The sequence below is a fragment of the Cydia strobilella genome, chromosome 8 (assembly GCF_947568885.1).
Source record: "Cydia strobilella chromosome 8, ilCydStro3.1, whole genome shotgun sequence".
In the NCBI taxonomy this organism is placed as follows: Eukaryota; Metazoa; Arthropoda; class Insecta; order Lepidoptera; family Tortricidae; genus Cydia; species Cydia strobilella.
Genome location: NC_086048.1, coordinates 14331115 through 14342820, shown reverse-complemented (window position 1 = coordinate 14342820; position 11706 = coordinate 14331115). Strand labels below are relative to the sequence as shown.

Genomic DNA, 11706 nt, shown 5'->3' with positions numbered 1-11706 from the left:
GAACCGATGTTACTGCCGTTTTATTGTTTTCTCTAACACAGGCTGTCTGTCAGCCACGACATGTCGGTTTATTTCAATACACCTAACGATAAAACGGTGACAACATGTTATAAACAAAATGATATACAACGGTGACCCCCCATGCACATAATTTTGTTTGCAGGGGGGGGGGGTCACCTCTCTCTGCAGCTGACTGTACATGCTATGGCATAAGACTGCAAATAGTTAACATAAAACGATCTAATATAATCGCATCAAGCATGCTCGTTGTATCAAATATTGGGGTAATTTTTACCCCCTCATTTATAACTTCATATATGTCTATCCCTCACGGGGACATTCGTATGGCAAATCTATAGGTACTATTAAATACTTATCTATGACTGGAATGAATAGCGTTCAGCGTCACAAAGAAGATACTGTAAAGGTTAGAAACCTTTACAGTACGATTGTCGCCATATTGTTTAGGTTTTATTACCAAGTCTGCAGTGAGACTCGGACAATTTTATTATCAAAACTGCGCACGGTTTTGGTCTCTAGAGTGCCACAATTAAATAACAGAATTATCAAGTACAACTTACCTTTAAATTATACCGCGTAGAAAGTCAAAGGAACGATTTTGCACTTGAATATTAATATCTGAAACCAATTTTCTTCATCAAACTTCTAATTTCGGAATTTGGATCCTATAAACAGATACATGTAAAATTTATATTATGAAATGTCCTGGACCCTGATTAACAATTTGTTGCGGTTATGATCTCCTTTTGATACGAATCGTTTTGATATTTAATGATATTCGTAATGAAACATTTGATAGAATTGTATAATATTAGAGAGTGTATAATCACATGAAAATAATACCTACTGACAACACTATCAGCAGTATTAGCACGTAAGGTTTATCTGTAAGTGTTGATAATAATATGTATAATAATAAACAAGAAACAACCTTGAAGATCGCTCACGCTGATTGGTGCATGCGAAATGAAGTGAAAGTCATGCGTGAGAAGTGCACCAATCACCAGAATGATTGGTAACGTCATCTCAAACCCAGTTCAAAACATAATAAATTGCTTAATTGGAATCGACCTCCAGATTTAATTTGATAGGCAAGTGTATTGGGGCAATGATTTTACGAACGAAATTTAAAGAACGCAGTTAACGAGAAACTTATTGCAATGAGATAAATGAAAGCTGCTATCACTTAGATATATTGTTGTTAGTACTTGCCTGAGATTCATGATAGGGTGATATAAACTTGGTCTTAACATCTTTAAGATAGGGATTCCATTTTGAAGTTCTCGAAAGTTTAATAGAATTCTCGTAAATGTTGCAAGTGGCAAGGAATATTAGCAGGCAGTTGCCGTCTTTTGCCAGCATGTTTTATATATTGGAGAAGGCTTTCCTGTACAGTCGCCATCAGATATATCGGAGCGGCCAAGGTGCTTACAAATATCTGAATAAGCCTCTATTGGCCGCTCTGATATATCTGATGGCAACTGTACATAAAAGACATTTTATTTTATTAAAATTTGTTAAACACACACGTGTAGTTTTTTTTAATGAGTCAATTAAAATTAAAAAAGTTATTTCATAAAATTATAATAATATTTATTGACTAAATTACATTTAAATATAATAAATAAAGAAAGACCTAAAAAACTCCAACACGGACGCAGAGACGACCCAGAAAAGACCACGCTGGAAACTAAGGATTAGGAGAGCCGACCCCAAATAGAGATGGGAATAAGGCCTGAAAAAGAAGAGAAGTAAATAAAACGATGCATTCTTTAAGAAATGTCTTTTCTTTAAATTTAACTATAAAACTCCCGTGAGACTCAGACATATTAAATTATTTTAAACCGGGTCACTCGTCACGTATTATTAAGTCGAACACATGCCGAACACATGGTTAACATGTCGAGCAATTCGACTTAATAATACGTGAGTGACCCGGTTTAAAATAATTTAATATCTTTTCTTTAATGTTGCAAGACAGTCAGTATGTCAGTAATTAACAGAAGTGACTACGTGAACAAAGTGTTAAACATCATGACATTCGTGACATAGCTATTTTGTACCACTTCATACTGATACATATGGCCTCTCCAGCGTTTCCTTGTGCGAGGATAAAATCACCGAACCATCACCCAAATCGCATATTTAAGTCACCCGTTGCAATTTGAATACCGGAAATGTTTCAAAATCCAATAGGCTGGTAAATTGTTGGAGTATCGAATATGTGTCAGTACGGGGGACAGGCAACCGTCCAATCAGCTGCTGACAGATGGATTGAATCCAATATCGCTAGCTAACTACCTCAATTGCATATATCATCTTTAATCGACTTCGAAAAGTAAACCCTATTCTAAAGAACATAAAGCTAGTTTTACAGAGATATCTTTGATGGAGATAGGAGGTCGATAAAGTAAGCAGACGATATCAGAGCGCTCGATAAAACTGTTTAAAAACAACGTGATTGATTCCCTGTGAAGTCTATTTAATTAAAGGGTCCAAAAGATACACACAGGTTTATCGTATACATAGAAGACTATACATATACGAACGAGTGGACAAGCAAGAAATATTATTAAAAAATACAATTAAAATAAGACTCCAGTCTACCGAAATCGCTTAATTGAATATATGACCTATATACCTAGAAAAAATTATATGTATAAAAATTTAATATAAGATGAGACTCCTTAACACAAAAAATATTTTTAATTTAAGATAAGTAATATTGTCTTCGGTTACCGCGATAGTTACTCATGAAATAAAACTATGAAAACGGATTATATCGCGTATATTGAATTTATAATACATCCCGACGTTTCGAACTCTTTACAGCGTTCGTGGTCAACGGGTGACTGAGGAAAAATTACAAAATGCAAAAATACCCACATACTAAAATAATGAACAATCATAGACTACAAACTTTAAGGCTGGTTGTACATGCAAAATCGGTTCATAAGGCTAGTTTTACACTATAATTATTTTTCAAGTAAAGATATATATATATACGCGATAAAAAACTATGCCGGCTCCAACCCTACACCACGGACCCGAGAAGATTTAATTCCCTCCTAAATTGTAGGAGGGTATCCCAATATGGGACCGGCAACAAACTCGGCGGGACACATCTTTTCAAAACATCAGAATGTCCAGCATCATCCGACACTACGGTCTCACAGTCTATGTCTCGCTTGCTCCTTTATCAGGTGGACTACAGGATCCCAAGCTGGTGGTAGAGAAAATAAATTAATAATAAATTTAATAGGGAAGATGGCTTTTCTCTACCACCAGCTTGGGATCCTGTAGTCCACCTGATAAAGGAGCAAGCGAGACATAGACTGTGAGACCGTAGTGTCGGATGATGCTGGACATTCTGATGTTTTGAAAAGATGTGTCCCGCCGAGTTTGTTGCCGGTCCCATATTGGGATACCCTCCTACAATTTAGGAGGGAATTAAATCTTCTCGGCTCCGTGGTGTAGGGTTGGAGCCGGCATAGTTTTTTATCGCGTATATATATATATCTTTACTTGAAAAATAATTATAGTGTAAAACTAGCCTTATGAACCGATTTTGCATGTACAACCAGCCTTAAAGTTTGTAGTCTATGATTGTTCATTATTTTAGTATGTGGGTATTTTTGCATTTTGTAATTTTTCCTCAGTCACCCGTTGACCACGAACGCTGTAAAGAGTTCGAAACGTCGGGATGTATTATAAATTCAATATACGCGATATAATCCGTTTTCATAGTTTTATTTAAGATAAGTAGTTAAGTTTAATATTATATTATGTATTTTTTAATATAAGACATAAGATCACTTAGTAGGTACATGTTCATTTTTACTAGGTTCAACTGCAACGTCATAAACGTGTGATTTGCGCTTATATTTAATTACATATTAAGAACTAAGCACATTTCTAGTCTATTAATAAAAAATATAGTTACATTTTTAAATTGCTCCAAGTGAATGGGACAGGGCAAGTGAATGATGAGTTACATTTTTAAATTTTCCCTTCATATATGGACCAAAAAATGGAGTTTTAATGAATAAATGAATGAATGATTTATTTGCATATGAATATTGGGTTACATAAGTAGGTGTTAGGTACAATATTTTGAATTTGTTTCACTAAGATATAACCTATGCAGGTGTACATACTACAAGAAGTAAATACTTCTATAAGCAGGTAGTAGAGTGAAGGAAAAATTAAACCGTGAAGACTTATCAAACTTCTTGCTCAAAATGTTTGAAGTATTTTAGCTATTAAGTATTTTTCATCACACTCGCTCAGTAAATGTAGAATTGCACGCAGGCTAAGCGGGAACTATAGATTAGAATACATACAATAAAAAACTAAGATTTAAAAAAGTTACGTGCTTTCGGTCGGAGTGGCGAGCCTTGGGGGAGGCCTATGTCCAGCAGTGGACGTCTATCGGCTGACATGATGATGATGATGATGATGTGCTTTCTAAATTAAAAAGTTAAAATAATTTCTATCATACTTACTCTTGCCGTTGCACCCAATGAAACATGTAGTTTGAGACCACGTGGTCAAAGCATCCTTTCAGATCATCGAATATCTCCCATTCTATATCAAGCGTAATGTAACTTCTTCACTCTCGTAATTCTTCTTCGCAAAGTTTACACATGCCTGACTTCTGTCACTTCCGACTATCGTCATAAAACTCTCCGGAATATCCTTTTTCCATAGACCCATAGTGGCGCTTCCATCGCTGCAACCGATGTCCATGATTCAGCGTCTTTTTGTTTCCATTCAAACGGATGATCTTTTAATATGACTTCAAGATCTCTGCTTTGCATATTGTTGACTTGTTGATATGCGTTTGGATCCTGCATGGTTGCGTTGTTATAGGTGTATACTAATTAAACTGATATATGAAATAAAACTATGAAAACGGATTATATCGCGTATATTGAATTTATAATTTAAAATTTGTAATTTATATTTTTTTAATATACGCGATATAATCCGTTTTCATAGTTTTATTTCATGAGTAACTATCGCGGTAACCGAAGACAATATTAAACTGATATACTTAATTAAATTGCTGCGGCAGCTCAAAACACACTGATATTCATCTAGTATTTATTAAATATTAATAGTTCTTTAGCAGTGTAAAATATGAATGAACCTATAAATAGTCGAACTCGAAACACTTATCTGAGAATTTCCATGACAATATTGGTAGCTTTTACACATTAGCTTTCTAGCGCCACCCACATCAGGTAAGGTCATTTTGCCTGAATCTAATCCATATTCAATTTGATAATCAATGTGCTGCACTAGCACTTTACAAGAACACTTTAGTTTCAAACTGGCTGTGAGCTCATAAAAGTTCACGGTTTAATTTTCATGCTGTGCATTGTTATTGCTTTTAGTTTTCCTACCATGCACCAGTCACTTCTCTAATAGCTAAGTGCCCGAAGCGTAAGTAGGTATGCATAAAGATTAATAAGATTTTAGTGTAATGCCACTACATGAAATTTTTATTTGATAACTAACCCCCTGAATGTTAATGAACCGCTATTAAAATGCCTACGTGTTTTTGACATTGCCGGAGTGCTTGGTAATTACACGTTTACTCGAATAAATGATAAGATCTATCAATGTATAGCTATCAGCATCTAGATAAAAAATTGTGAAAATAGTGGCTTTCAGGTTTGATTCAAAATAGGTACTAATAGGTATGTTAAACACGTACACTTATGACCTGTTTCTTAAACGTCATAAGTATAGGGCCACTGCAAATCAATTTGGTCTAAACACGTTGTCAATTATATAGTAATTGAATAGGTACCGACCTGACTAGTAGTTAGAACATTTTAGAGCAAATGTAGCAAATATTATGTACATACGAGATAATTATGACTATAGCAGTACGCAGCAATTACCTATGGAACATATGACATTTTAATTGATAGGTCAGTGCACAGTGTTATACTAAATAGCCGGTGTATTTTTTCCTTTGCAAGGTACTTACACTAAATTGTCATAGCCACACATAATCATAACTAATATTTCAATGACCACCATGACATACGGTGCCGAGACATGGACGCTCACTAAAGAGGCTGTGCATAAAATCCGCGTAGCACAGAGAGCCATGGAGCGCGCCATGCTCGGTATCAAGCTTCAAGATCGAGTAAGGAATGTCGAGATCCGTCGACGCACCAAGGTGCAAGACGTTGGTTTCGCCATTACCAAACTAAAATGGAGTTGGGCGGGACATGTTGCTAGGCAGAGTGATGGCAGGTGGACTAAAATGTTAACGGAATGGTGGCCGCTTTCGAATGAAAGAAGCCCCTGGCGTCCATCGGCTCGTTGGGTGGACGACATCCGGAAGGTTGCGGGTCACTTCTGGATGAGATTAGCTCAGGACCAGGACAAGTGGCGTACTGGAAGAGAGGCCTATGCTCAGCAGTGGGCGATAAAGGGCTGATATGATGATATGATGAATGTTTCAATACGACTAGAAATTACGCAAACAAATTCTGCAATGTTTGTACACGAAAATGGTTAACATTACATATTCCTACTTATACAGTACTACATGCATAAAAAATAATATAACAGGCAATTCCGATGTTATCTGAGAGGGAGGGCAGCGTCGGCACTCCGCAACCGCATCAAAATCCGTTGTGTAGTTTTAAAGATCTAAGCATACATAGGGACAGACAGACAGCAGGAAGATACTTTGTTTTATACTATGTAGTGATTTGACTACCTGACCCCCCCACCTGACCTGACGCTGACCTGCACCTGAGGCTGACGAAACCTGTGTTGTGGATATTTTATGTACAAACTGGAAAAAATTTAAGGTTTTATTTGATAATTTTTAGTCTATTTGTAAGATGTCAATTTGTAAACATATATTTTGGGTGAATAAACGTTTTTTTTTATATCTATTTTATGACAAAGCCAAGTTATCTGACAACTAGTCCCATTACCGCTAGTCCGGTTTGTTTATTGAATGCATGTAAGTTCAATATATGCAAGCTTCATTCTTGTACTCGATTGCCCATAATTGTATTTGGAATGGGACGATTAATGGTAAATGCAGTAATCGGTCAATTAGCATTCGAATTACCCACGGTATCCCACCGAGTACATAAATGCGGATCAGCTTGACGAGAGTTCATATTAGGTCAAGAAAGGTAGCTGTGAACAGTCCTTGGCTTTTTCAATTAATAATTTCAAGCGAGTTAAACACCCCCATCCTCACTCAAGCAAGAATGCACGACTTAAAAGCATATCAAAAACTCCACCAAATGCCAATCAGAGATGTTAATTTCGCGCTACAACAAATCCCATTTAAATGGAAAGAAACTAACGCACGGATTATGGACATAGGATGTGGCGATGGAAGTGTTACTCTGAACGTTTGGAAAAAGTATATACCTGAAAACTTCATGAATATAGTTGGGAGTGACAAGAGTCAATACTGTGTGGATTTTGCAACAGAACATTTTGCGAGTAAACGCGTTAAGTTCATAAAACTTGACATCGAGGAAAAGATACCTGAAGAACTAGCTGAAAGTTTCGATCACGTGATCTCGTCTTACACATTTCATTGGGTGAATATGCAAGAGTAAGTATTTTTTGCGTATACTTACTCAATACTTTTTCACAAATTGTTAGACTAAACCGATGAAAAGTTTAAAAATGCTAAGCAAAAATGAGAAAACTATTTAGCATTCGACATAAATTATTTCTTTCTATATATATATCTGGTACTATGGAGCTTATCTGATGAGCCAGTGGAATTATTTAGTAGCTCTCAGTTAACTTACTCACTATCGAAACATTTGCAAAACAAATAAAATAAGTAGACAAAGAACATTACATTATTTTAATTAATTGTTGTAAAAATCCATAATCATTCATTTACAGGACTGCATTTTCAAACGTGTACAACCTTTTGGCGGTAGGCGGTAATTGTCTTCTAATTTTCCTCGGATATTTCAAACCGTATGAAAATTACCGCAAACTTTCCCGCACACCAAAATGGAGCGCGGATCTTGAAAATGTTGCTACAAAACTGATGTCACCGTACCATGACTCACAGGCAAGTATATCTAGTTAGAGTAATAAGTTACATGCGTAAATACTTATTTTCTTATTGCTTTCTAGAAACTCTTAACTCAAGCATAATATTAAATATTAAACCATGTTTCACTTACCCAACATGAACTAACAAATTTTACGAAAATTAGCCTAAATCGCATAATATTTTTAACCGACTTTAAAATTTCTAAAGGTTCTCAAATCTTTTTTTTTTGTTTAATATTGCTGTCATTTATTAACCAATTAGGAATATATATTTTTTCGATTGAAAATATATACTTACAGAATCTAGTTCTGATGATGGGAGCCATGAGGATTCGACGGAACTCCACAAATCTTATAAGCGTAGTTATAGCATTTTTTTTTTTTAATCTAAAAGCAAGCATTTGCCCTTAGACCGAATAAAAAAGTTATTACGTCTTGGGACTAATAGGAACTGTTAGGAGATGCATTATGTTAACGGAAACTGTTTCATGAAGTCGAGTTTTTAAAAAAAAACAATATTTTGTTTATTTTAGGAACCAGAAAAAGAAATAATTAGAATAATGCAACGTGTTGGTTTCCGAAACATTGATGTAACATCGCACCACAAAACCTTTAATTATGTTCGTGGTGTGGATGACTTTAAACGTGAGTAAAACTTCTTAATTAATAGAAAACATTTTTCTACATACAGCCAGCAGCAGAAGTTTCTAAGCGAGCGAGGTGTTCAAAATTATTTACCTTGACACGCTCTTATTCTCTTAACAATAAAGTCTCATCAAGATCATTTTGAACACCTCGCCCGCTTAGCAACTTCTGCTGCTGACGGTACAATGTTTATTAAAAGACTATGTTTAAAAAAAACCGGCCAAGTGCGAGTCGGACTCGCCCACCGAGGGTTCCGTACTTTTTAGTATTTGTTGTTATAGCGGCAACAGAAATACATCAACTGTGAAATTTTCAACTGTCTAGCTATCACGGTTCATGAAATACAGCCTCGTGACAGACAGACAGACAGACGGACAGCGGATTCTTAGTAATAGGGTCCCGTTTTTTAGCCTTTGGGTACGGAACCCTAAAAAGAAAGACTTCGTAGACCATTGATAAGGCGTGTGAACCCCGGTTCCTACCAATGAGTTTCTTGAAACTTAACATCAAAGGGACCCACGCGTATAGTATTATTACGTTATTTAACAATATTATGAAATAACACAGCACAGTCAACCCATCTCCCATACATCCCATATCCCATACATATCTAAATCCCTGATATGTCAATAATGATTTTTTATGCTTTAAATTTTTTATTGTAAAAGACTACCCCTAATACGACTGTACGAGTACTAATTCAATAGTTTAAGTTAATACGTATTTCAAAAGCTTCTCATTAGTACTAAGGGAGAAACGAAAGTATAATAAAAATGATGATTGGATGGAGCGCTAGGTTCTTTTAATAAAAACGTTAATCACTTGATTACTTTTAATACAAGATTGTTGTTCCAGTGCTTATGAAATGCCTGAACCCCTTCGACAGCTTAAAGGACAAATGGGAAGATTTCATGGATGACTACGTCAAGTTGGACCCGGAAGCCGGAACCAGCGTCTATCAGTTATTGATTGTTTATGGTGCCAAGTAATCATTAAAGTACCCATACCTAAATCCTATGAAGAGGTGACCCAAAGTCGAGTTATCCAGCGATAATAAAACTTTCACGAAATATATATTTTTGTAGTAAATTCAGTAAATATTTAAATTATTTTAAATCAAGATTTTTTTGCAGACTCATAAAAACAATTTTTTTTTAAGTTAAGTGAATAATATTGTCTTTGGTTACCGCGATAGTTACTCATGAAATAAAACTATGAAAACGGATTATATCGCGTATATTGAATTTATAATACAAATAAGCTTTTTAATATTTTACTTTATTTGCGATTCTTTAATGGCTCCTCTACACGATGGCCCCAGCGCTGGACCAACGAGATGGCCATGCGATGGTTATGGCTCCTGTACACGATGGCCCAGCGCTGGAACAACGAGATGGCCATGCGATGGTTATGGCTCCTCTACACGATGGCCCAGCGCTGGAACAACGAGATGGCCATGCGATGGTTATGGCTCCTGTACACGATGGCCCAGCGCTGGACCAACGAGATGGCCATGCGATGGTTATGGCTCCTGTACACGATGGCCCAGCGCTGGAACAACGAGATGGCCATGCGATGGTTATGGCTCCTCTACACGATGGCCCAGCGCTGGAACAACGAGATGGCCATGCGATGGTTATGGCTCCTGTACACGATGGCCCAGCGCTGGACCAACGAGATGGCCATGCGATGGTTATGGCTCCTGTACACGATGGCCCAGCGCTGGAACAACGAGATGGCCATGCGATGGTTATGGCTCCTCTACACGATGGCCCAGCGCTGGAACAACGAGATGGCAATGCGATGGTTGAGAGCACGCACTATGGAATGGGCCACGTGTAAATGCGTACGCACCATCACTGGCCCACTACCTTTGATGTGCGGATGAAAAACCGACACCGTGGCCATCCTATCGCCATCCCGCCGCACCATAAGCCATCCGTCACCGCTACTCTCTCTACATGCTGGCCTATCTTAGGGGGCCAGCACGATAACCCATCGTGTAGAGGAGCCATGAAAGACTGCTGTAGGGAAATGACTACAACTATAATCTCGCATCCACAACGCGTAACTATTACTGATGCAGGCAGATTGCTTTTATGCAATTATAAATTAACTAAGATGAACATTTTATTATTATTATTAAGGAAAGCACTAACTTTAAAATGTTGGTTATTTGTTTTCGTTCTAAGATATTGTGCACACTGACATATTAAATTTATAAGATTTTTTTAATGTAATGGAAATAAGACTTTTTATATGATTATAATTAGTAGATAAAATTATAAATAGTTTAACAGTAATTACAATAAAGTGATTAAAATTTATGATCAGATTTTGCAGATAACTTTGTGTAGGTAAATATTTTAAGATTTTATTGACAGATATACAGTTAACATGTACAATTTAACCTTATGCTAACAAAACCCTAAAACTAAACCTTAAATATAAAAAACTTCCCCCAAATCACCCCCTTCCGGCATGGTCGCAAGGACGCTAGCGGCGTTACCCCTCTGCACCGCCAGACTTAGCCTCTGGGCAAAGAAAGCGCCCGCCCTATGATCGCCTGTGATGCCTATCAACCGGACCGACACTTCCTTTACAAAATTCTTGGTGTCGGTCGACCACGGGCCCAAATAGGCCAAATAGGTAAATATTGATTATCTATTAAGATAATATCCGCCTTTGTGTAATTTTGACTTGTCTAGACTATCTAGGTACCTACATGTTACTCGCAGCGCATCACGCTCGCACCAATAACGTAGGTAAAATGATACATAGGTACAAGTAGAGTGACTGCTAGGTATAGTTATTGGCTACTACATAGTCATTGGCCAATCCTAACGAATCAGAAAGAAACAAGCCAATTTCTGAAGTCTTACTATTAAAAGTGGCCAATTACTATGTAGTGGCCAATAACTATAGCAGTACCCTACTAGGGAAATGCGAGGTGACGTCAGAATGACGTTT

At 36.8% G+C, this 11706-nt stretch overlaps 1 protein-coding gene and 1 pseudogene across 1 annotated transcript; one reads left to right on the top strand and one right to left on the bottom strand.

Annotated features, from left to right (window-relative positions):
* Positions 1 to 632: 632 nt before the first annotated feature.
* On the bottom strand, positions 633 to 6045 carry LOC134743359 (juvenile hormone acid O-methyltransferase-like; annotated as a pseudogene).
* A 1166-nt stretch (positions 6046 to 7211) lies between these two features.
* LOC134743806 (juvenile hormone acid O-methyltransferase-like) lies at positions 7212 to 9726 on the top strand. The gene is made up of 4 exons (XM_063677466.1): positions 7212 to 7630; positions 7933 to 8107; positions 8625 to 8736; positions 9592 to 9726. The coding sequence occupies exons 1-4, from the start codon at positions 7275 to 7277 to the stop codon at positions 9723 to 9725; spliced, it is 777 nt and encodes a 258-aa protein (XP_063533536.1). The 5' UTR covers positions 7212 to 7274; the 3' UTR covers position 9726.
* The last annotated feature ends 1980 nt before the right edge of the window (positions 9727 to 11706 follow it).

Excerpts from the sequence above, each read along its gene's own strand:
- LOC134743806 (XM_063677466.1), top strand. The coding sequence starts at position 7,275 with ATGCACGACTTAAAAGCATATCAAAAACTCCACCAAATGCCAATCAGA. Across the intron at positions 7,631-7,932 it reads CATTGGGTGAATATGCAAGA|GACTGCATTTTCAAACGTGT; the intron begins GTAAGTATTTTT and ends ATTCATTTACAG. Across the intron at positions 8,737-9,591 it reads TGGTGTGGATGACTTTAAAC|TGCTTATGAAATGCCTGAAC; the intron begins GTGAGTAAAACT and ends TTGTTGTTCCAG.